Below are 22,372 nucleotides of genomic sequence, written 5' to 3'. Positions count from 1 at the left end.
GTTGCCATGGCAACCGGGCACGCGCCGCGCGGTGGGCGTGGCCTCGGTGATGGGCGTGGCCAATCACCGCACCGGAGCGCGGAGGGGGCGTGGCCTCACCCCGCGGCGGGAGGGGCGTGGCTTCGCGCGGAGGCGGAAGCGGAAGTGGGCGGCGCTTCCGGCGCTCCGCGGGCGGCCATGTTGGAGCGGCGGCGGCGGCGGCGCAGCGGCGGCGGGCGCGGCCGTGTCGGCGGGCGGTAGGTTGGGGCCGGGCCCCGCGCTCCCCGGCCGGGGGCGCTGCCGAGCTCCTCCCGGCCGCTGTCGAGGCGGAGCCGCGGCTGTGCGGGCCCCGCCCCGCCGCGTTCCCCGCCCCTCCCTCCGGGGCCCGGTAGGGGCCGAGCTGAGGGGGCCGGGCCCGGGGCGCCCCCCCCCCCACACACCCCCGCCGGGCCCTGCAGGCGCCGCCCGTCCCCGGGAGCCCCCCCTCGGGCGGCCCCGCCGAGCTCCCGGGGCGCCTCCCTGCGCTGCCCGCTGCCTGCTGCCGGTACCGGGGGCTGAGCGGCGGCTGCGCCCCTGTGGCGGCTGGGAGAGGTCCCCGGTGGGGCGTTAGGCGGGCAGGCGTGCCGCCCCGCGGGCCGTGTAACGCGGCGTTTGCCTCTTTCTTGGCTCCGTACAGCGGGGCTGCAGGGCCGGGGGGTGCCGTGTGGCAGTGACCGCCTGCCTGACCCCACGCCTCGTCCCTGGGCTCGCACAGCCCGGAGCTCCCGGCAGCAGACCCCGAGTTTGTGCTGTCAGTGGGGCTGCTCTGCCGGCTTCTCCCCCTCTGACAGGCTGGGGTTAAACGCTGTGTCCTCGCCGGCCCTGTGATGCCTGCTGCCCCCGCTCGCTGTGGAGCTGGCAGCCCTCACCAGCTGCTGACAGCAGCCCAGCTCTGTCCGAGCGCCTCTCCCCTGCTGCGGGAGTTACCCTGAGTGTTGCAAAGCAGCCGCGTTATCCTCCCCCAAATCCCTCTCCTGCTGTGACGTCCGCAGAACACTTGACTGAGATTAGGCTGTCATGCGGAGGCTCTTACCCCCCCGCTGACCTGTGCTTCCCCTCCTGCCTCTCCCTTTGGCTGCTGCCGAGCTGTGGGCTCGTGTAGCTTCCCTCTCAGTGCAGCCCACAGAAACACAGGGCTCTGCTCCCTGATGGGCACTCCCCAGCTGCTGCTCTGGCAGGAACATGGGGTGCCAGCAGTTCCTCACCCTGCTCAGGTGCTCGTTGTTCCACCGCAGCTTTCTCCCTTCCACATTGCCCTCTCCACTCGTGCCTCCCACACCATCAGCATGCCACTGGCAGGGATTGCTCACTGCCCCCTCTGTACTCTCTGGGAGGTACCCCTGAAGGTAAAGGTGTGTAACCTCAGCCACAGCACCACACAGCCCCGCTCTGCTGCCCTGCCTTCTGCGAGCACTTGGTGCTTTGCCCCAGCTGCTTCATGCCACGGAGCCCGATCCGAGCGCTGTCCCTCAGGCCGTTGTGCAGGCGGCCCTGGCGATGTCTGTTTCCTCCGTGCCTGCCCCGCTTGAACTTCCTACCTCCTACTCTCCTGGCAGCAGCTTGCTGTGACGGCGAGCTGTGAGCCGTTGCTCAGGCACAGGAGCATCAACGAAGCACGGCTTAAATAGCTCCAGCTCTGCTCTTGGCTCTTCGGGAGGCTGCTGCACGTTTGGCAGGGACTCGCCATCAATTTCTGAGCAGAATCAGAGAGCTGGGAGGCTGAATCTGACACTGATAGCGCTGAGGTGCCCACACTTCCCAGGTCATCAGTGGGAGTGTAGCTGTGGCTCGGTCGTGGTGTTCTCAGTACGTGCGTGGGGAAAGGATTTAGGGAAGGGCAGGATGAGAGCCGTGCGCTGCAGGCCAGGAGCGTCCCTCCCAGATGGAAACGGGCTGCGGATCTCCCTGAGCTACCCACCAGAACCCCGCGCCTTGGGTTGGCGAGGTGGGACTGCCTGAAATCTTGGCTTGGGATTGAGGATATTTCTGCGAGGGAAGTTTTAAGTTTTACTGCAGAGAGAAATGCCTGGCAGGGTTTTCTTGCTGCCAGCCCGAGTTAAGCACAGCCTCCAGCCTGATGGCTGTGAGTAGCCAAAGCCTGGGCGTGATGCTTTCGGGTCCCTGCTTAAAAATGTGCGATGCTTTCAGTTGCTGTCAGCTAACTGTCTTCTCTCTCCTTTTGAGGTGTCGAGGGTTATTTTTCCAGTAATTTGGACCTTTTTGAAGCGCCCGATTGCCTAATGCCATGAATATTGCAGTGAACAATGCGGAAGAAAAAGCTGTCCATTCCTGGTCGCGAATTTCCTCCGCGGGACACAAAGTGCTGGAGGAGGCCCTGCGAGTCTTCAACCCCATGTCCAAGGACCTCTCCGACACCGAGACCCAGCTGGTGGCCTTCATCCAGGGCCTCAAGGAGGAGGGCTACCAGCCCACCATCCTGAGGAGCAAGGATGTGTACGGCTACAGCTCGTGCACCGCCGACACCCCCAGCCACACGAAGCAGAGCACGCCGCGCGGCTGCGCCGCCGAGCCCCCGAGGACTCCAGCCAGAAGCGCCGTGGCCAAGGTGCCCGCGTCGCCCACCCGCCTCCCCCTCAGCCCTCCCAAAGTCTCCGCCCCGCCAGTCTCTAAAGGGAACTCCACCAACCTGCTGCTGAGCTCCTTGAAGCAGACGAGATCCGGCACGGCCAAAGCCTCGGCTGTGGGTTTTCCTGCCAGCATGTACCCCGACGTGTACCCCGCGGTGAGGCTCTCCGTGGTGCTGGAGGCTCTGGTGCCGCTGAAAACCCCCGCCTCGCGCCTGGAATCCAAGCTGACGCGAGGGCCTCTTGGGATCTCGCCCTCAGACCTTAAACTCCTCCAGGCCTCCGGCCCGCCGAGGCAGTTCCCTTCGGGCAAGGCGGCTAAAATATCGAAAGGTAAGAGGTACAAGCGTTTGGTAAAGAAAGCCCCCGCTTCTGCCACCCTCACTTTCAATCTTCTGAAGGGACCAAAGGGTGGAGTGCTGCAGGAGAGCAACGCCTGCAAAGCCTCGGGGGTCCTGAACGGGAGGATCACGGGCAGCTCGTCCCAGGGCTGCGCCGCGGCGCCGCCATCCAAGGCCTTGAAAATCAGAGCTAAGGAAGCCCTGGTGCGGAAAACGGAGTGGAAGGATGGCAGCACTTACCAGGAGACTGTCGGGCAGAAGAGGAAACAAGCCGCAGAGGCGAGGGAAGCACCGCAGAGGAAGAGGTCGAACGCCATTCCTGTCCAAAGTAAGTCTCGACGGGCTCAGAGCACTTTGAACCTGCTGAAATTCCGGGCCATCAAGGTGGGCAACTCTTCTTCCGACGACGAAGTGAGGAGGAGAGCACAGAAGATTCTTCGAGTCAACCTGTCCCCCGTGATCCGAATTCAGCCCCTGTCCCACTCTCACAGCGTCCCCTGATTCGCTTCACTTGGTCACTTTTTTTGTAAGTAATTACACACGAGCCTGACACCGGAGCGGGGCGAAGGCTGGGAGCGACTTTGGGTCTCTGGTGTCTGGTGAGGATACGCCGACTAACCTGCGGACAGAGCAGCCTGCTCGTGCTGCTCCTGCCCGTCCTGCCGCGCAGAACTGACTGCACCAGCACAAAACCACGTTTAGGCACGTGGGACGCTGCCCCTGCCCCGCGGCGAGCCGAGCAGCTCGCTTTTTTTTTTCCCCTCTGGGCTCTCCTCTGAACGTGGCAGGCTGTGCGCTCGCGCAGGGGCAGAACACGTGACTTTCTCATGACATGGATGCACTGTGATAACGCTCTTTTTTCAAGCTGTACAATTACTGGTTTTATTTTGATCAAATTTTATAACTTTATGATCTATATAGCTATACACCCGTACGTGTGCAGGCAGCCCGGGAGCTGTGGGACGATGCACTTCCTCCCTCCCTGCGGGGTCGGGTCCGAGAGCTTTTGTTCCCCTTTCCCGTCAGCCAGTCTTTTGTTGAAGGTGCCAGGGTTTCGTTGTGAATCAGTGTGGTGACAGCCTGCTCTGGGCGCGCTCGGACGGCTCGGCAGCAGGCGGGATCACAGCCACTTGTTTGTCTCTGACAATGCCAAGCAACGTGCAGAATTACCAGCTGATAAGTGAGTGTCGTTTTAATCATTCTTTCGGTATTACCTCTGCATTAAAAGGTGGGGGAGCGTTCCTGGGCTGCTGCCTGCAGGTCTGCAGGGCGCTTCCAGGTGCCTCCTCTGTCCGTTGGTAGCAGAAGCTCTGGAATCACCTCGGGGATCTCCCTCCAAAGAGCGATTCGCCCGCAGAACCCGGTGTTGTTCCGCCCTCCGATGCCCCCGCTGTGAACGTAGGATGTGAACTGTGCCTGTGGCAGCCTCAGGGCCGGGGCTGTTGAGCAGAGCTGCCCAAAAAGCCCTGCCCGTGTTGTAACTGCTTGGACGCGTCGGGAGCAGGTTCCAGGGGCTGGGAGAGGAGACACCCGCAGTGTTTGAATGTATGGGACGCGTCCCACCGCTATCCCAGGGGGACGTTTGGGCCCGAATCAGAGCAGAGGCATTGAGAGGAGCACTTCAGTTACCAGCACTTAGGCGTGGAGAGTTTGTGTAGGGTGGTGTGGACGAAGCAGGAGCAGGGAGAATGGGGATGGAGAGCGGCTCTGCTGCCCCTGGGTGCTGCGGGGAGGCGTGAGGCAGCTGGCACAGCTCGGTGAAGGCTCTGCCCGTCCCCAGGAGGCACCCCAAACTGCTGCTGAGGGGTTTTGCCTGCGCTGAGAGGCAAAAAACAAGGATCACACACTGGAGGAGGTCGGGTGTGCAAGCTCGGGTGGAGCTGGGGCGCCCCATGGGGACCTGCACAGCCCCTGCGGAGCCCGGCAGCTCGGGGAGGGGGCCTGGCCCCGCACCCCGTGGTGTTCAGGGCTCCGCAGCAGCAGGGCAGTAATCCACTCGTTCCCTCACCAGCTCAAAACGCCAGGTGTCTGACCCAGTAATCTCTGCACGTCGGCTGAAGGGATGAGCTCTGGGAAGCCGCAGCTCCGTGCGTGTCAGCTCCTCTCCAGCACCTGTCCGGATTTCAGTGTTTAACAGAAGGGGTCGGTGCCTGATCCCCAGCTCGGAGAGCGAGCCTGAGGCAGGGAGAGGAGAGAGGAGGGAGCGAGAGGGCGGAGGAGCTGGTGTCCCGGGGCACAGCCCAGGAGCGCAGTGCTGGTGGAGGCTCGCTGCGGGAGGCGATGGCAGGCTCTGAATCAGGCGCTCGGCTCCGGGCTGCTGTCAGGGATCGTAACTCGCAGTGCTCGAGGCTGACCTGTGAATGCCGCTGGTTGGCTGCGGAGCAGGAGGGAATATTTTCTCCTGCTCCCGTGTCTTGAAATGCCTTGGCAGAGAGTTCCCTTTCCTGACACGGTGCTGGATGAGCACGGACCCTCCGGCGCTGTTCACCGGCCAAAAATCGCTTTGTCCCTTTTGTTCCCATCCCTTCGGGCCTTTCTCATTCCCACGCTCCCACATGCCAGCTCCTGAAGGCTCGCATCGGAGCTTCTCTTTCTGACACTGCCCTGAGGAGGGCCCTGCAGTCCCACTGCTCTGCTGGCTCCCCGCTCCCAGCCCCATAGGAGGGCACCCGGAGCTGTCCTGGGGCCTCTCCGTGCACCACCAGACATCCCCATGGGGCACCTGGGCTCCTCCGGGCCAAGCAGCTGCTCACCAGCAGGGCTGAACACAGCCCGAGCGGGAAGCCTGAACCTGAAGCCAACTTGTCAGGGTCCATCCCTCACCTCCCTCCTGTTCCTCGCCCCTCTGTGCCACTCCCTGCCTCCCCGCTCTGCTCCCAGTCCTCTGCAGGGAGAGGCGAGTGGTCAAAGTGTCTAGGGCTGTGCTGGGGGGCTGGCAGCGGTCAGCGCGGTCTCTGTTGGTGTTTCTGCACGTCAGCAACACAGAGCACCGGGCCCTGAGCTCCCGAGGCAGCGCTGGCCTCGCAGATATCCCCAGAGGTCCCTTCCACCCGTAATTACTGTGACAACACTGGGATCATTTGCCTGGCGGGGCCCTGCAGCAGCAGTAGCGGCGTGGCGCGAGGAAAATGCGTTGCCTGGAGTGTCCTGGTGTGTGCCGAGCGTGGGTTGTTCAGACCTGCTGCCGCGTTACTCACTTCAGATTCATCCAGGTGCCTCACCCGCGCTGCTCCGGGCACCCTGACAGCCCAGAGCTGGGCAGGCAGCACAGCGCTCCTGCCACCTGCCTTCCTGCCACTGTCACTGCCAGCGGCGGTCAAAGGGCTGCTCTTCAGGCTGCGTTCGTGGGAGTCGTTCCTTCTTTTGTTCAGCTGCCAAGAAGCGAGTTTCTGCTTCGCCTCCAGCAGACCAGGCCCGTCAGCTTCCTGCGTGCCCCAGATGTCCGCCGGCGAGGTCCGCGGGGAAGAGCAGCTCGTCCAGCAGGGAGCTGACATCAGACACCGGGCTGAGATCCCGCTGCTCGCTGGTGGACATGTTCTGAAGCTCGAGTGCACTGTGATCACATTTCACCCCCTGCCTCTGCTTTCAGCTGGAGACGTTTCTCCTCGGCCTCCTCCCTGCGAGCCGCGCAGCGCGGCGCTGCTGCTCCCGAGCCGTTTGCGTTCCCCCCGAGAGCCAGCTGCAGTAGCGACCCTGTACAGAATTTCTTAAGCACTTTTCCGCAAAATAGGGGATTATTTTGTTACTCCTCTTTTGTAGCCTGCCGCTCACCCGGGTTTTCCTCGCGCAGAGTCCAGCAAAGGGCACCGCAGGGGCGTCAGGGGCAGAATCGCTCCAGGGCCCAGCCAGGTTGGCCCCGTTCGTGCTGTGGGGCACGGGCTGCCAGGCAGTTCAGTGTGTCTGCGGGGAAGCGACAGCTTCTCTTTTCTTCGTGGCTGGCTCCTGAGCTCTGTCCCTGCCCATCCCGCAGCAGTGTGCCAGCGTGGGAGCTGCGGGCCCCGGAGAGCCTGGGGCTGCCCCTGTGCAGCCTCTGCTGTCCTCGCCCCCAGCGCCCAGGAGCTGGCCCCGCTCTCCGGGCTGCTGCCCTCTGGAAGCCCTGTTCCCTGCGGGAGCATCCGAAATGACTTCCCCTGCAGGGCTGATTAGGCCTCGCCCCTGGGGAGTCCCTTAAAGGCCTTATTATCCTCCGGGACTCTCCTTGTTGTCTTAATTAGCCCTTTTGGTTCCTGTCGCCCGCAGGCAGACCCTGTGAGAGTCTGGTGATTCCCACAGCCCCGGCCAGGCACTCGAGGCTGCTACAAAAGAGCGGGTGCTGCAGAGCTACCCCCGAAATACCTCCCCTCCTCCCCGGGCACGGCCTGCAGAGGCCGGGATGTGGAGCTCCGGGTCAGCACGAGCTCCTCTCCACCAGCCACCTCCCCGCCACCCCGCTCTGCTCCAGCTGGGACCGGTGCCGCCAGCGCCGGGGAGCCCCGGGTGCCACGGGGCAGCAGCCACCGGCCATGCCCAGGCTGCTGCTGCCAGCTCCACACTTTTGTATGGTGAACCCGCAAGGACTGACCATCTTGTTCCCGAGTGAACTTTTTACTGTTTCATTTGTTTGTGTAGAATGTTTCCGAAGGTATATTTAATGTTCGATATGAGGCCGGGCCGCTCCGCTCTCGGTGTTGTATATTTTGGAATGGCATTGTTGGGCGAAAAGACAGCGTTGGTGTTATTCCACTCTTAGGAGGGAATGGGACAAAAAGCAGCCTGTCTTTTCTCTTAAATGAAGTGAACTTTTTGTTATGAAGTCCTCGTAGGTGTCCAGCCCTTCAGTAAAATGGTGCTCAGAACCGCCCAGCGTGTCCGGCTTTTCTTTGCTGCTGCTCCCAGCCCCGTGGGGACGCTGCGGGGTGGCCTCCCCGCTGTGCCCCTGCTCTCCCTTCCCACCGACTCCCCCCCTGTGAGGCCTGGGGTCACCCAGACTCCCCGAAGGAATGCCTGGATCTGGATGAGAGATGCTCCAGAGCAGCACCACCGCTATCAACGGGCAGCAGCCCTCATTCCAGGTCAGATCCCAGCTCCCCGCCAGCCGCTGCCCTCCCTGCAGCCTCCCCCTGGATCCCTTCTGGCTGGTTGAACACAGCGCCGTTGTTCTCCGCCGGGCGAGCCGGCTCCGGTGTGTGCCGCCGTGCCGGCAGAGCGCTGACCCGGCGCTAACGGCGGCGGCACCCAGCCGAGCAACGGCTCCTCCCCGTGCCACCGGCAGCAGCTGGGAGCTGGGAGCTGCTGCGGTGGCGCCCGGGTGAGTCAGCCCCGGTGGCACGCGGGGAGCCGGGGCGAAGTCCTCGGGCAGGGAGCTGGTTAAAGTGCTCGGCTCCCGAGGATGTGCAGGAAGCGCCGGCCTCCTGCTGAGCGCACTGAAGTGCTTCCAACACTCAGCCCAGCGCTGCCTCCTCCCCTGCGTTCCCCCGAGCCCTACAGCTCGCTGCTGGTGCTCCCACCGCTGTCCCAGTGCTGCCGGAGCCGGGGCCGCAGGCTCGAGGCGGCAGCTTCAAAGCGCTGGTGACGGAGGCGCTGGCAGAGCTCCCTGCCCCGCAGCCGAGCTCGCTGCCCCCGGCCGTGGCATCCGCAGGCGAGGCGCTACCAGCTGCTGGCCGTGGGGCAGCTGAGGGCATTGCAGTGCTGTGGGACATCAGGGCAGCCCTCGGGGAGCCTGGTCCCTCAGAGGGGACTGGGGATCCCTCCCTCCTGCTCACACCTCGTGTTTCAGGGCCAGAGATCCTGTTACAGTCACCTTTATCAGGTCACTTGTGATCTCCTCCACGCAAATCAGGTTTGCTTGGCAAGATCCTGCCGATACAGACATGCTGGCCCGTGCTAATGGCTCTTTATCAGCTCATCTCCTTCCAGCTCTCTCCTTACTACAGTAGCCAAGGACAGTGGCCGGTCACCACCCTGTGCTGACAGAGCCAGGCTGAGCAGGGCCCTTCCCTTCCTCCGGGCTTCCCGGCTGTGGGGCCGCACATCCATCCTGCCCCAAACCTGCAGGGAACCACAGCGCTGAGCCCACAGGGACCCGGCTGGGCCCTGCCCGCAGCATCCCTCACCCTGACAAGGTGTTGGGGATGAGCTGGGGCCACGTCGGGGCATCCACCGAGCCCTGCCGGGCCCTGGGGGCTGCTTTCTCTTCCCGTGTGCCTTCCTGCTGCATCTTCCTGACACCGTGCATGCGGCCAGAGCACAGCCTTGGTGCACGGAGCGTGTGGGTCCCCTTCCTTCCTCCAGCCTTGGCTAATAAAAGGCGCCGTCCCCGTGTGACAGCGAGGTCTCTGCCGAGCCCGGCTGCTCCCCAGGACCTCGGGATCTGGCGCTCGGTGAGTGGGGCTGGGCTGGCTCCGGGCTTGGCAGCACCCACAGTGCCAGCACGGGGGGAGCAGGCTGGCTGCCCTGCCGCCCCGGGGCTCCGCGTGCCGGAGACGTGTCTGCATAGGCACGGGCGGGTCTGCACGGTGAGTCCTGGCTGTGCCACGCGTTGGTGGTGCCGCACCACTGGGCACGGCAGCCCTCGGGGACGTCGCGCCAGCTCCCGGCCAGCCCACGGGGCACCCTCACGTCGTGCGTGGGCCACCTGGCCTCTGCCTCACCTTGGCTAAACCTCGGCACAGGCAGGTCCCTCCCCTCGCCTGGCACGGCTCGCGGAGGAGGAGACAGGCGCCGGCCGCCCTCCTCCAGGAACAAGCAGCCGAGCCCAGCCCCGAGCCCAGCGGGTGCCGTGGGGGCCCCGCTCCGCAGCCCACCCGGGGCACGGCCACCTGCCCGCCGTGCCTGCCCCGTGCGCACAGGTAGGAGCCGACGCGGAGCCCCGGGGCGTGGAACCCCTCACCCTGGGAGTGGGCACACAAGGAAGGGGCTGTGGGGATCCTGTGGAAAGGGGCTGGGTCCTCCCACACCCACTGGGTGCGTCCTGGGGTGGGCACGAGCCGGGCTTCACCCAACGGGACATGTCCGTGGGGAGGGTGGGCACCCCCTGGGCATGCGGGTACCCGGCACAGCCTCGATGCAGAGCCGTGCCGCTGCCCATGCCGTGGGGCATTCCCAGCTGGGGAAGGAAGTGGGTCCATGGCCTGGCCCCACAAACAGCCACACCAGACGGTTCCCAGAGCATCGGGCGCCCGTCCCGCCGTGCCGCCCCGGTGCAAGCCGTGGCAGGCGCATTCCCGCCGTGCTGAGCCGGGAGCCCCGGGGAACGCGGTGCTGCCGGCCCACGAGGCACCTTTTGTTCCCCACCGGGGCCGGGGCGTGCCCGGGCTGCCGACGCCTGGCCGGGCTTGGCCCCCACATCCCCGCTGGCGGGCGGGCGGCGAGGGCCTCCAGGCAGAAGGAATCAGCAGTGACATTCCCGTAGCCTGGAGACCGCCGTCCCTTTCAGCGGGCAGCGCATTTGAATAAGAATCGTGCGCGGGGCGGGGGGCCCGGAGAGCCGCCCGCTGCTTTCCCATCGCCTCTCTCGCCCGGGTTCATTTCTGCACACCCAGCCCGTGGGCAGCGGGCCCTCGCCTCCGGCCCCGCACGCCGCAGCAGGACCCAGGTACCGCCGGCCCGGGGGGCTCACGGGGCTCAGGGACCCCTCGCGGGCACGCGGCCCCGTGCGGCATCTCCCGCCGTGTTGGCACAGCTTCGAGCGGGGCTGGCGCCGGGGCAGAGCGTGGGCGTCCGGCTGGGCTCAGGCCCTGGCGTCCCCCAGGCCCCCTGCCCCGGGCTGGCTCCCGCGCGGGGACAGGAAAGCTGTGTTTAGGCAGCGCCGGGGCCAGGCTTTGATCCAGCACTTGCGAGGTTGGAAACAGGCGGTAACGGGAGAGAAGAAAGCACAAAAGGCAACTCGAGCCTAAATTTAACAGCGGGACCCCGGCCAGCTGCAGGGATGTCCTTGCCCAGCCTGCTCTGGCGCTGCTGGCTCCCGGCCCCAGGTGTCCCTGAGACCCTCTGGGGACAGCGGTGCTGGAGCGGGACACAGTGACGGGGACGGGCACTGCCGGGGGCTGTGGGAAGGGGCACGGCACTGCCTTTGGGGGGGCTGCACCGCGGAGCCCCGTGGGTGCAGCCAGGGGTGGGGGTGGGTGCTGCCGACCCCCTGCTCCCCGCGGTGTGTGGCTGTGCCGGAGCTGGGAGAGGCCTTGGCAGCAGTGCCCGCGCTCTAGCATCATTTTTGTGTCCCCCAGGCAGAGCCCGTGGCTGCCCATGGATGTCCTGGCGCTCGCTCTGCTCCTGGGTAAGCACCGGCCCCGCCGTGCCCCGCGTGAGGCTGCAAACCCACGGCTGGGGTGGTCCTGGGACCCCTCCGGGGCAGCGGCCACGGGCAGTAGTGGCCGTGTCGATGCTCCCCGAGTCACTGAGAGCCTGGGCGCTGCAAATCCCAGCCAGGAATCCCAGAGGAATCCGGGCTGCGCTGAGCCCTGCGGGATTAGTGAGCGCCTGACCTGGCTCCCAGCTCCCCCCTGCAGCACTCTGCGTGCCGGGGGCCCCATGCGAGCACCCGCAGCACACCTGCACCCTGCCCCCGGCCCCAGTGCCCCGCTCACCCACGTTGCCCCCCGGCCCCACTCCCTGCCCCCCGGTCACGAGGCCCCGGCGGCGCTGCCAGCACCTTTCCGGGTCACGGAGCTTGGTGCTGCATCAGTGGGTCGGGACAGGGGACGGGGTGGGACGGTGTGCCTGGGGGTGGGGTGGGCGCAGCGGGTGCACAGGGGGTGTGGGGTCCTGGTGCAGCCCCCCAGCCCGTGCCCCTGCCCCTTTTTCAGCGGGGGTGCCAGCAGTGGGGGGCTGGGAAGAGCCGGACCCGTCCCAGGGCTGCGCCCGAGGCAGCTGCTACCCGGCCACCGGCAACCTGCTGGTGGGGCGAGCCCAGCAGCTGAGCGCCTCGTCCACCTGCGGGCTGCACGGCCCCCAGGAGTACTGCATCGTCAGCCACCTCCAGGTGAGCCCGCAGCCCGCGGCGTGGCACGGCACGGCATGGCACGGCACGGCACCGTGAGCCGGTGCAGCCCCCGGCCGCCCACCCCAGGGTGACGCTCCCGGCACAGGACTCGGAGAAATGCTTCACCTGCGACTCGCGGGACCCGTCCCTGCGCGAGAGCCACCGCATCGAGAACGTCATCTACCTGCACGGCCCCCATGGCGAGCGCAGCTGGTGGCAGTCGGAGAACGGTGAGGACGGGGAGGGGGTGTCCCCACGGGGGGGTGCCTGCCCCAGCCTGGCTGTGACCGTCCCTCCCCGCAGGCGTGGAGCACGTCAGCATCCGCCTGGACCTGGAGGGCGAGTTCCACTTCACCCACCTCATCATGAAGTTCAAGGTAACGGGGACGCGGTGCGGCACGGCGCCAGGTGGCCGCGTGGTGCCCGTGGGCGCCCGTCCCAGCTCGGTGCCCCGCAGACCTTCCGCCCCGCTGCCATGCTGGTGGAGCGCTCGGCCGATTTCGGGCGCAGCTGGAAGGTGTACCGCTACTTCGCCTACAACTGCTCCAAGCTCTTCCCCGGCATCCCCAGCCAGCCCTCGGGGCACATCGACGAGGTGCTGTGTGACCAGCGCTACTCCGAGATCGAGCCCTCCAGCCACGGGGAGGTGCGTGGGGGATCCGTGGCGGCGCGGCGGGAGCGGGGCAGGGTCGGTGCTGACCCTCTCCGTCCCACCCGCAGGTGATCTTCAAGGTGCTGGACCCCTCCATCCCGGTGGCAGATCCCTACAGCCCCAACATCCAGGGTGCGTGGCGGAGGGGCGGGATGGGGGCTCTTGGGGGGCACGGCGGGCGCTGAGCCTGCTGCCTGCCCTGCGCAGACCTGCTGCGCGTCACCAACCTGCGGGTGAACCTCACCAAGCTGCACACGCTGGGGGACAACCTGCTGGACTCGCGGCGGGAGGTGCTGCACAAGTACTACTACGCCGTGGACGAGCTGGTGCTGCGCGGGAGCTGCTTCTGCCATGGCCACGCCGCCGAGTGTGCCCCTGCACCCGGCGCCCCGTCGTCTGTCCCCGGCATGGTGAGGCTGGCACGGCACAGCTCGACACGGTGCCCCACGGGGCCTGGCAGCTGGGCTGAGCCGGGTGTTTTCCCCCAGATCCACGGGCGCTGCGTCTGCAAGCACCACACGCAGGGCCTCAACTGCGAGCGCTGCGAGGACTTCTACCACGACCTGCCCTGGCGCCCGGCCGAGGGCTCCAGCACCAACGCCTGCCGCCGTGAGTGCCCCGTGCCGGCACCAGCACCATGGCACAGCCACCCTGTGGTGCTGGGAATGGGGTCCTGTGTGCTGTCCTGGGGGATTTGGGGGCCCTGCACGTCTGCTTGGGGGTTTTGGCACCCCGCATGTGTTGGCTCAGGGTTGGGGGCTGGGGGTGCCGCGTGCCATGCTGCGGTGTCGTCCCCGCAGGGTGCGACTGCAACGAGCACTCGCGGCGCTGCCACTTCGACATGGCCGTGTTCCTGGCCACGGGGAACACCAGCGGGGCCGTGTGCGACGGCTGCCAGCACAACACCATGGGCCGCCGCTGCCACCTCTGCAAGCCCTTCTACTACCGGCACCCGCGCTCCGACATCCGCGCGCCCACCGCCTGCGCCCGTGAGTGCCCCCGGCCCCGCCACTCCCGTCCCCACGCCCCCCAGTGCCACCAGCCCCAGCTCCCGTGGTGTCCCCGCAGCGTGTGACTGTGACCCCGCGGGCTCGCTGGACGGGGGCGCCTGCGACGCGCACACGGACGTGGCGCTGGGCATGATCGCGGGGCAGTGCCGCTGCAAGGAGAACGTGGCCGGGCCCCGCTGCGACCGCTGCCGGCACGGAGCCTACGGCCTCAGCCAGGGAGACCCACAGGGCTGCCAGCGTGAGCTGGGAATGGGGGTGGGCAAGGGGCAGGGGGGTGAAGGGCGGGGATGGGGGTGGAGGGGTTGGGATTGGGATGGAGGGGTTGGGGTGAAGGGGTGGGGATGGAGGGATGGGAATGGAGGGGTTGGGGATGGGGATGGAGGAGTGGGGATGGAGGGGTTGGGATGGAGGGATGGGGATGGAGGTATTGGGATGAAGGGGTGGAGATGTGGATGGAGGGGTGGGGATGGAGGGGTTAGGATGGAGGGGTGGGGATGGAGATGGAAGGGTGGGGATGGAGATGGAGGAGTTGGGATGAAGGGATGCTGATGGAGAGGTGGGGATGGAAGAAGGATGGGGATGGAGGGATGGGGATGGAGGGATTGGGATGAAGGGGTGGAGATGGGGATGGAGAGGTAGGGATGGGGTTGGATTGGTTGGGATGGAGGGATGGGGATGGAGGGGTGGGGATGGAGGGGTGAGGATGGAGGGGTGGGGATGAGGATGGAAGGGTGCGGATGGAGATGGAGGAGTTGGGATGAAGGGATGATGATGGAGAGGTGGGGATGGAAGAAGGATGGGGATGGAGGGATGGGGATGGAGGGGTGAGGACTCAAGGGCGAGGGATGGAGATGTGGGGCACCAAAGGGTGTGGAACAATGAGGGAGGGCTGTGGGGCTGCTGCTGAATGCCTCTGGGAGCACTGGGGGGGGTGTTGGGGGCTGTGGCGCCGTGTGCCAGCCCATCGTGTGTGTGTGCACGCACGTGTGGCTGTCAGCCTGCCGCTGCGACCCGCGGGGCACGGTGGCGGGCAGCTCCCCCTGCGACCCCATCAGCGGGGACTGCTACTGCAAGCGCTTCGTGGCCGGGCGCTCCTGCAGCCAGTGCGTGGTGAGTGAGTGCCCCGGCCCCACATCCCTGCCCCACACATCCTGCTCCCTGCCATGGGCACCTCCCCAGGGCCCGGCCGAGCCCCACGCCTGCCCCACATCTCCCCCATCTCCCCGCAGCCCGAGTTCTGGGGCCTCAGCTACGACGTGGGGGGCTGCCGGCCCTGCTCCTGCGACTTCGGGGGAGCCTACAGCAACCGGTGGGGTCCCACGGCGGGCACGGGGACCGGGGGGATGGGGATGGGGACAGGAAGAGAAAGGGATGGAGGGAGGGGGTCTCCAACCTTGGAGATGGAGGGGTGCAGGGATGGGTGAGGGCAGAGCCGGACAGAAGGACGGACAGAGGGACCCACGGCCACCCCAGGTGCTCCATGGAGGACGGGGCCTGCCCGTGCCGCCCCCACCTGATGGGCCGGCAGTGCGACCAGGTGCAGCCCGGCTTCTTCTGCGCCCCCCTCGACCACTACACCTACGAGGCCGAGCAAGCCACGGGACACGGACCCGACCACCCCCAGCTCCCGGTGAGTGTCCCCAGCGTGGGACCATGCACGAGGACACCGTGCACCACGCACAGCCGTCCCCGTGCCCATCTATGACCCCCCCGTGCACGGCTGTCCCCATCCCCGCAGGGTGCCGTGCGTGCCGAGGTGCCCCAGGACTGCCCCCAGCAGCGCCCCGGGGAGCCGGCGGGGCGGAAGGTTCGCCAGCGGCCCCAGCGCAGCCCCCGCCGTGCCCCCCAGCCCCGCGCCCCCCTGCGCCGCAGCCGCCAGCAGCCCCCCAAGGTGAGCACCAGGGGGAGGTGGGGGCACGGCACGGCGCAGCGGGGGTCCGGGGCTGAGCTCGATGCCGTGCCCAGCCCGACGTGGAGCCGGTGCTGCGGGACGGGGCCGGGCGCATGGTGACCTGGACGGGTCTGGGGTTCGCCCGCGTGCGGGACGGGGCCGGGCTGACTTTCCACGTGGACAACGTGCCCTACCCCATGGAGTACGAGCTGCTGCTGCGCTACGAGCCCGAGGTGAGCGCGGCCACGGGGTGGAACCGGCACGCACCGCGTGGCACAGCCCCACGGTGCTGATGGGGTCCCGTCTCTCGCCGCAGTCGGCCGAGGACTGGGAGGCCGTGGTGAGCGTCAGCTCCCGGGTGCTGCCCACCAGCCCCCGCTGCGGGAACCTGCTGCCCTCCGAGCAGATGTACCGGGAGAGCCTGCCCCACAGCCAGAGGTGGGCATGGGGATGGGATGGGGATGGGATGGGGATGGGGATGGGGATGGGATGGGATGGGGATGGAGATGGGAACAAGGTCAGCCCCACCACGTAGGCGAGGGCATGGGGACGAGGACAGGGACAGGAAGGTGGCCTTCCTCTGCACAGGTACGTGCTGCTGTCCCGGCCCTTCTGCTTCGAGCCCAGCACCCCGTACGAGGTCACCATGAGACTGCAGCGGGCTGGCGTCACCCAGCGCCACCCTGGAGCCTTCATCCTCATCGACTCGGTAAAGGGGGGGGCTCAGCACGGGTGGGGAGATGGGCTGGGCTGGGCTGGGCTGGGCTGGGCTGGGCTGGGATGGGATGGGATGGAATGGATGGGATGGGAGGTGTTGGGGTTAGGGATGGGGATGCTGAAGGGCATAAGGATAGGAATACCCGGTCTGTGTGGGGTCCCCAAGCCCCCATACCCCCTATTTCCCCCCCGGTGCCCCCCAGCTGGTGCTGCTGCCTCGTGTGTCAGAGCTGCCGGGTTTCCACGGGGCGGCGGCCGACGCGGCGCAGCGGCGCGAGGAGCTGGAGCGGTACCGGTGCTTGGAGGCTTTCCGCATGGCCCCCCCGCACACCCTGGCTGAAGCCTGCGCCCGCCTGGTGTGCAGCGTCTCGGCCCTGCTGCACGACGGCGCCCTGCGTGAGTGGGGCCGTGGGGACGGGGCACGGGGGGCGTGGGTGGGTGGGTGGGTGATGACGGAGCCGTGCGCGGTGCTGCGGGTCCGGATGGTGCCGTGCCTGGTTCAGGGGAGGGCAGGGGGTGGTGGCAGTGTGTTTTGGGGTGTCCCCATCCCCAGCTGTGTCCCTGCCGCCCCGCAGCCTGCCAGTGTGACCCGCAGGGCTCCCGCAGCAGCGTGTGCCGAGCGCTGGCGGGGCAGTGCGAGTGCAAGCCCCACGTCCTCGGCCGCCGCTGCGACCGCTGCGCCCCCGGCAGCTACGGCTTCGGGCCCCTGGGATGCAGCCGTGAGTAGTGGGGTCTGGCGGTGTGCTGGGCATGCCAGGGGGGCCCTCTGTCTGTCTGTCCGTCCGTCTGAGCCCCCTGTCGTGCACGGGGCTGCTCTGCCTGGCGGCCCCCCTGACCTGAGCCGTGCCACCCCGCAGCCTGCGCCTGCTCCCCGGAGGGCTCCGTGTCCCCGCTGTGCGACGCGGGCAGTGGGCAGTGCCGCTGCCAGCCCGGGGCCGTGGGCCGGCAGTGCGACCAGTGCCAGCCGGGCCACTGGGGCTTCCCCGCATGCCGGCCCTGCCAGTGCAACGGGCACGCCGAGGACTGCGACCCCCGCACGGGCAGCTGCCTGCGCTGCCGCGACCACACCACCGGCCGGCACTGCGAGAGGTGGGCACGGGATGGGATGGGATGGGATGGGATGGGATGGGATGGGATGGGATGGGATGGGATGGGATGGGACGGACCCACCAGACCTCACGGACACCCTTGCAGGTGCCAGGACGGTTACTACGGGGACCCGGTGCTGGGCTCGGGGCAGCAGTGCCGCCCCTGCCCCTGCCCCGGTTACCCCGGCACGCGGCACTACCACGGGAGCGCCTGCCACGCCGACGAGGAGACGAACCACATCGTGTGCCTCTGTGCACCTGGATACGCCGGTGAGGGGCAGGCGGGCACCGTGCCGCGGGACCCCGGCGCTGCGGCCACAGGACCCCGGTGCCACCTCCCGTGTCCCCACAGGGCCACGCTGCGACCGCTGCTCCCCCGGCTACTTTGGGGCTCCGGAGACGGAGGGGGGAGCGTGCCGGCCCTGCCAGTGCAACAACAACATCGACACCAGTGACCCGGGGGCCTGCGACCCCCGCACGGGGCAGTGCCGCCGCTGCCTGTACCACACCGCCGGGCCCCGCTGCGCCCAGTGCCAGCACGGCTACTTCGGCAACGCTCTGCAGCGCAGCTGCCGGCGTGAGCAGGGGACTGGGGACACGCGGGGATTCAGGGTGACACCACAGGTTGGGGTGGGCAGGGAGACACAAGTAGGTTGTGCCTGGGATGGGGGATGTGGTGTTTTGGGGGTTTCTGGGGGGTTGGGGTGGGGGTAAGGGGCTGAGCCCCCCTGCCTGTGCCCCATGTGTCTGCGCACCGCCCGCAGGCTGCAGCTGTGACCCGCGGGGGACGCTGGCCTCCTACTGTGCCACCGGTGCCTGCGACTGTGACCGTGCCACCGGGACCTGTGCCTGCCGGCCCCACGTGGTGGGCAGGAGCTGCGACCGCTGCGCGCCCCACTTCTGGAGCCTGGGGGGAGCGGGGGGCTGCGAGCCCTGCGGCTGCCACCCCACCCGTGCCCTGCACCCTGCCTGCGATGCGGTGAGCCCCCCGGCACGCATCCCGTGTCCTCCAGGGCTGGGCGAGCAGGGGGCTGAGCACCCTATTTTCACCACAGGTCACGGGGCAGTGCCACTGCCGCCCTGGTTTTGGGGGCCGCGTCTGCTCCCAGTGCCAGGAGCATCACTGGGGGGATCCCGAGCAGCAGTGCCGAGGTGAGAGCACGGTCAGGGGACCGGGTGTGGGGGCTGTGGGGTGTCCGGGGATGTGGGGATGCTGGGGAAGGAGGGAGCTTGGGGATAGAGGGGTTGGGGACACACGGTGGTCCTGGGGGCATAGAGCACCCTTGGGACACAGGGGGACCCTGGGTGGGTGGTGGGATTCTGGGGATGGGAGAGGTCATGGGGATAGGGGTGTGCTGGGAATATGGGGACCCTGGGGACATGAGGGGGACACAATGAGCTCATGGGGACCTGGTGGGACCCAGGGGATGGGGACAACCCTGGAGCATCAGTGGGATGCTGAGGACATGGTGGGACTACGAGGACATGGGTGACCCAGGGGACCTGGTGGCTCTGTGGGGACACAGGGACCCCCGGGGAGGCCGGGCTGTGACATCTCCCACCTCCGCAGCCTGCGAGTGTGAGCCGCTGGGCGCCGAGAGCCCTCAGTGTGACCGAGCCAGCGGGCAGTGCCGGTGCCGGCCGGGCTTCGGGGGGCTGCACTGCGACAGCTGCCAGCGGGGCTACCAGGCTGCCTTCCCCCGCTGCTCCCCCTGCCACCCCTGCTTCGGGCGCTGGGACGCGGCGCTGGGCAGCCTGCGGGACTGGCTGCGGCGCCTGGGGGCGCGGGCACGGGCGCTGCGCGAGGGGGGCTCTGCGCCCCCACTCAGCCCCCGCCTGCGGGTGCTGGAGGAGGCTCTGGGGCGCGCGGAGCGGCTGCTGGGAGAGGGGGGCAGTGCCAGCAGCCCCCTCCTGCAGGAGCTGGCCGGGCGGCTGGATGGCACCAGGCAAGTGTGCGCTGCGGGCTGGGGGGGAGTTTTGTCACCCAGAGGGGTCTGAGAGCTGTGTGCCCCCCCAGGACGGAGCTGGATGACTTCTGGAAGAGGCTGCAGGAGCTGGAGCAACATCTGGATCAGCTGGAGCAGGGAGATGTGAGGCATCGAGACCGGCTGGCCGGGCTGAGCCGCGAGCTGGGGGGGCTCAACCGAACTGCCTCCCGCCTCCAAGGTGTCCTCGGCACCGTGGCGGCGGCTGGGTTTGGGGGTGAGTGTCCTGTGAGGGGCTTGGGGACGTGGGGGTGGCCGTGCTGTGATGCTGGGGACTCAGGGGATATGGGGGGATATGGAGATCCTGGGAATAGAGGGACCCAAGGGACACGGAGGGGCTCTGGGGTTGTGGGGGACATGGGGACACGGTGGGACTCTGAACGTGGTGAGAGGATGGGACACAGAAGACTCTGGATAGCCAGGAGATCCTGGGGACAGGGCAAGACAGAGGGACACGGGTGACACGGAGCCGCAGCGGGATGCTGGGGACGCGGTGGCACTCAGGGGACGTGGGGCACCCTCCACCCGCAGAGTCCTACCAGAGCATCGTGGCGGCGGCGCGGGACTCGCGGCAGGCGGAGGCGGTGGCCAACGGCACGGCGGGCGAGCTGAGCGCGGCGCGGGCCAGGCGGCGGGCGGCCGAGCGGCTGCTGCGGCAGCGGGGCGATGCTTTCCGCCGTAGCATGGCTGCGCAGAGGAAATCCCTGAGGGAGGCACAGAAACGGGTGTCGGGGCTCAGCGTGGCCAGGATCAACGAGAAGGTGAGCGGGGATAAAAGGGCGCAGGGGGAGAGTCCCCTTTAGGCCATTTGGCCACCCAGGTTGGGGGTCTCTCCCCATGCAACGTGCTCTGCCCACCCCATCTCCCCGTTTTGCCCCCCTGCAGATCTGCGGGGTGCCCGGGGACCGGAGCTGTGCAGAGTCACCCTGTGGGGGAGCCCTGTGCCGGGACAGCGTGGGGACACGGCACTGCGGGGGCGCGGGGTGCTCGGGGGCCCTGCCCGTGTCAGCTCGAGCCCTGAGCAGCGCCCGCAACGCCTCGCAGCAGCTGGAGGTGGCTCTGGGACAGCTGGGTGCCGTGGCGCAGAAGGTAGGGGTGGTGTCCCCGTGTGCCCTCTGTGCCCTCGATGGGTCCTGTTGCCTTTTACACCCCCTCACCTGTCCCGTTCGTGTCCCCAGATGCAGGAGGTGCAGGACCTGGCGCGGGGTGCCCGCAGCCGAGCGGAGGAGGCGCTGGGGAGGTCACAAGCTGCCCGCAGCCGCACGGAGAAGGAGACAGCAAAGCTGCGGGACTTCATCCGGCGCATCAAGGCCTTCCTGGCTGGTAGGGCCGGCACCGGGTGGGCACGGGGCATGGTGCGGGGCGCTGCGCCTGCCCTGAGCCCACCCCGCTCCAATGTCCCCACAGAGGAGGGAGCTGACCCAGGCAGCATCGAGCTGGTGGCCCGGCACGTGCTGAACATCTCCCTGCCCAGCAGCCCCAGCCGGATCCAGGAGCTGCTGCAGGAGATTCAGGAGAGCATCGGGCAGCTGGACGGAGTGGACGCGGTGCTGAACAGCACGGCGCAGGGGCTGGCTGCAGCGAAAGAGCTGCTGGCACAGGGACAGGACGCCCGGTGAGTGCTGGGGACGTGCTGGCTGGGCAGGGGGCTGGGGGCTGGGGGCTGGGGGTGGGGGCTCTGGCCAGGACTGGAGCTGCCGGTGTCACTGCAGGGAGCGAGCAGAGGGCGTGAGGGACGAGCTGGCGGGGACGCAGCGCGTGCTGCAGATGGCACAGGCACAGGTGACAGTGGCAGGGAGCACCCTGCAGAGCGCCAAGGACACCATTTGGGCTGCCGAGAACAGCACCAAGGAGGTGAGGGGCAGCGGGGCTGTGGGAACGCTGGGGAGATACTGGGGATGGGGGACCTGGGCACGCTGGGGAGCGGGGTGGGTGCTTTGGGTGCACTGGGGGTGATGGGGTCAGCGCTGTGGCACGTTGCGGGTAACGGGCACGGCAGCCGTAACGGGGCCGGTGCCACGGGTACCCTAGGGGCACGGGGTGATGCAGGGCTGGTGTTTCGGGCACGGCGTTTCGTGGTGCCCGCCAGCAGCCCGTGCCCGTGCCTGCCCAGGCGGAGCGCAAGCTGCAGGCGCTGCAGGGGAAGGAGTCGCGGCTGCAGCGGCGGCTGCGGGAGCTGGCACAGCGCGTGGCCACCCTGCAGGAGCAGGGACAGGGCGCACGGCGCATGGCCCAGGAAGCCAAGGAGGGGGCGCAGCGTGCCACCGCCACCTCGGGGACGCTGAGCCAGGTGAGCCCCAGCCCTGCACCGGGTGGGTTTGGGTACGGGACGCTCAGCCTCACCGTGCCGCCGTGCTCGCAGGACCTGGAGCGGGTGACGCAGCGCTACGTGCTGCTGAAAGGCAAGGTCAGCGGGCTGGCCGGGGTGTCTGGTGGTGCCCTGCAGCGGGTGACGGAGCTGACAGCAGAGGCCCGGGACCTCCTGGACAAGGCCAACAGCAGCAAGAAGAAGCTGGAAGGTCAGGGGGCGGCACGGGGCGGGCAGCTCCCCATCACCGGACCCCTCTCGGTGCCCACCTCCCCTTGCACGTCTCCCCTCGTGCTCCCCGCATCCAGCCGGGGTACCCCAGCACGCGTCCCCGTGGGTGAGGGTGGCAGGGAGGGACAGGGGGGTGCCGCCCGCGCTGTGCCCACGCCGCCTGTCCCGCAGAGCTGGAGCAGCATTTCGGGGCCAACGAGCAGGCGATGACGGCCAAGGCGACGCAGCTGCAGGCGCTGGAGCGGCAGGTCTCGGGGCTGCTGCAGGAGATCCAGGAGCGGGCCAACGCTTACGCCACCTGCTAGGGAGCTCCGCGGGGCCGTGCCGTGCCGTGCCGTGCCGTGCCGCCCTCCCTTTCCACGCGGGACACGGCCCCCACGCCGCGTGAAAAAACCCGCGGGCATCTGTAGCGCGGCTGCACCTGCAAATAAAGCCTGAGCCCCGGCTGCCCGTGTCCGGCCCCTCGCTGCCCCTCGGACGTCCCCCCTACCCCACCCCACGCCGCGGTCACGCGTGGCCGATCCCCGCGGCGCCCCCCGCCTCCGGCAGGGCGGGCACGGCCCCGGCCCGGCCCCGCGTGGGCCGCC

General features: G+C 68.0%; 2 protein-coding genes across 4 annotated transcripts; both read left to right on the top strand.

The window, feature by feature from the left end:
• Positions 1–6: 6 nt before the first annotated feature.
• Positions 7–22,256, top strand: LOC137862672 (laminin subunit beta-2-like). 3 transcript variants are annotated; one of them, XM_068694958.1, is made up of 36 exons: positions 9,661–9,771; positions 10,359–10,517; positions 11,149–11,198; positions 11,728–11,903; positions 12,010–12,133; positions 12,207–12,280; positions 12,361–12,549; positions 12,624–12,687; positions 12,763–12,965; positions 13,044–13,164; positions 13,356–13,544; positions 13,624–13,803; positions 14,563–14,675; positions 14,795–14,874; positions 15,039–15,195; positions 15,304–15,456; positions 15,531–15,689; positions 15,773–15,894; positions 16,045–16,165; positions 16,377–16,569; positions 16,749–16,892; positions 17,031–17,262; positions 17,368–17,531; positions 17,614–17,838; positions 18,026–18,240; positions 18,317–18,413; positions 18,832–19,207; positions 19,279–19,463; positions 19,778–20,007; positions 20,132–20,335; positions 20,425–20,569; positions 20,654–20,861; positions 20,959–21,100; positions 21,360–21,536; positions 21,609–21,765; positions 21,957–22,254. In XM_068694958.1, exons 3-36 carry the CDS (start codon positions 11,168–11,170, stop codon positions 22,088–22,090), a joined length of 5,484 nt encoding a protein of 1,827 aa, XP_068551059.1. In that variant the 5' UTR covers positions 9,661–9,771; positions 10,359–10,517; positions 11,149–11,167; the 3' UTR covers positions 22,091–22,254. The 3 variants fall into 3 exon arrangements, with proteins under 3 accessions (XP_068551057.1, XP_068551058.1, XP_068551059.1); XM_068694956.1 differs by lacking the exons at positions 9,661–9,771; positions 10,359–10,517 and adding an exon at positions 7–236 and having other exon boundaries at positions 21,957–22,256; XM_068694957.1 differs by lacking the exon at positions 10,359–10,517 and having other exon boundaries at positions 9,651–9,771.
• CCDC71 (coiled-coil domain containing 71) lies at positions 560–7,783 on the top strand. The gene has a single exon (XM_068694969.1). It carries the CDS (start codon positions 2,264–2,266, stop codon positions 3,443–3,445), a length of 1,182 nt encoding a protein of 393 aa, XP_068551070.1. The 5' UTR covers positions 560–2,263; the 3' UTR covers positions 3,446–7,783.
• Positions 22,257–22,372: the final 116 nt, after the last annotated feature.

Source organism: Anas acuta, chromosome 11 (assembly GCF_963932015.1).
Source record: "Anas acuta chromosome 11, bAnaAcu1.1, whole genome shotgun sequence".
Classification (NCBI taxonomy): Eukaryota; Metazoa; Chordata; class Aves; order Anseriformes; family Anatidae; genus Anas; species Anas acuta.
The sequence above is the reverse complement of the archived record's forward strand: the minus strand, read 5'-3'. Positions and strand labels throughout refer to the sequence as shown.

Bases quoted from the DNA above. Each gene is read 5' to 3' on its own strand.
- LOC137862672 (XM_068694956.1), top strand. From the start codon at position 7: ATGGCAACCGGGCACGCGCCGCGCGGTGGGCGTGGCCTCGGTGATGGG. The intron at 12,134-12,206 runs GTGAGGACGGGG...CCCTCCCCGCAG, and splicing joins CTGGTGGCAGTCGGAGAACG to GCGTGGAGCACGTCAGCATC. The intron at 17,263-17,367 runs GTGGGCACGGGA...ACACCCTTGCAG, and splicing joins ACCGGCCGGCACTGCGAGAG to GTGCCAGGACGGTTACTACG.
- CCDC71 (XM_068694969.1), top strand. From the start codon at position 2,264: ATGAATATTGCAGTGAACAATGCGGAAGAAAAAGCTGTCCATTCCTGG.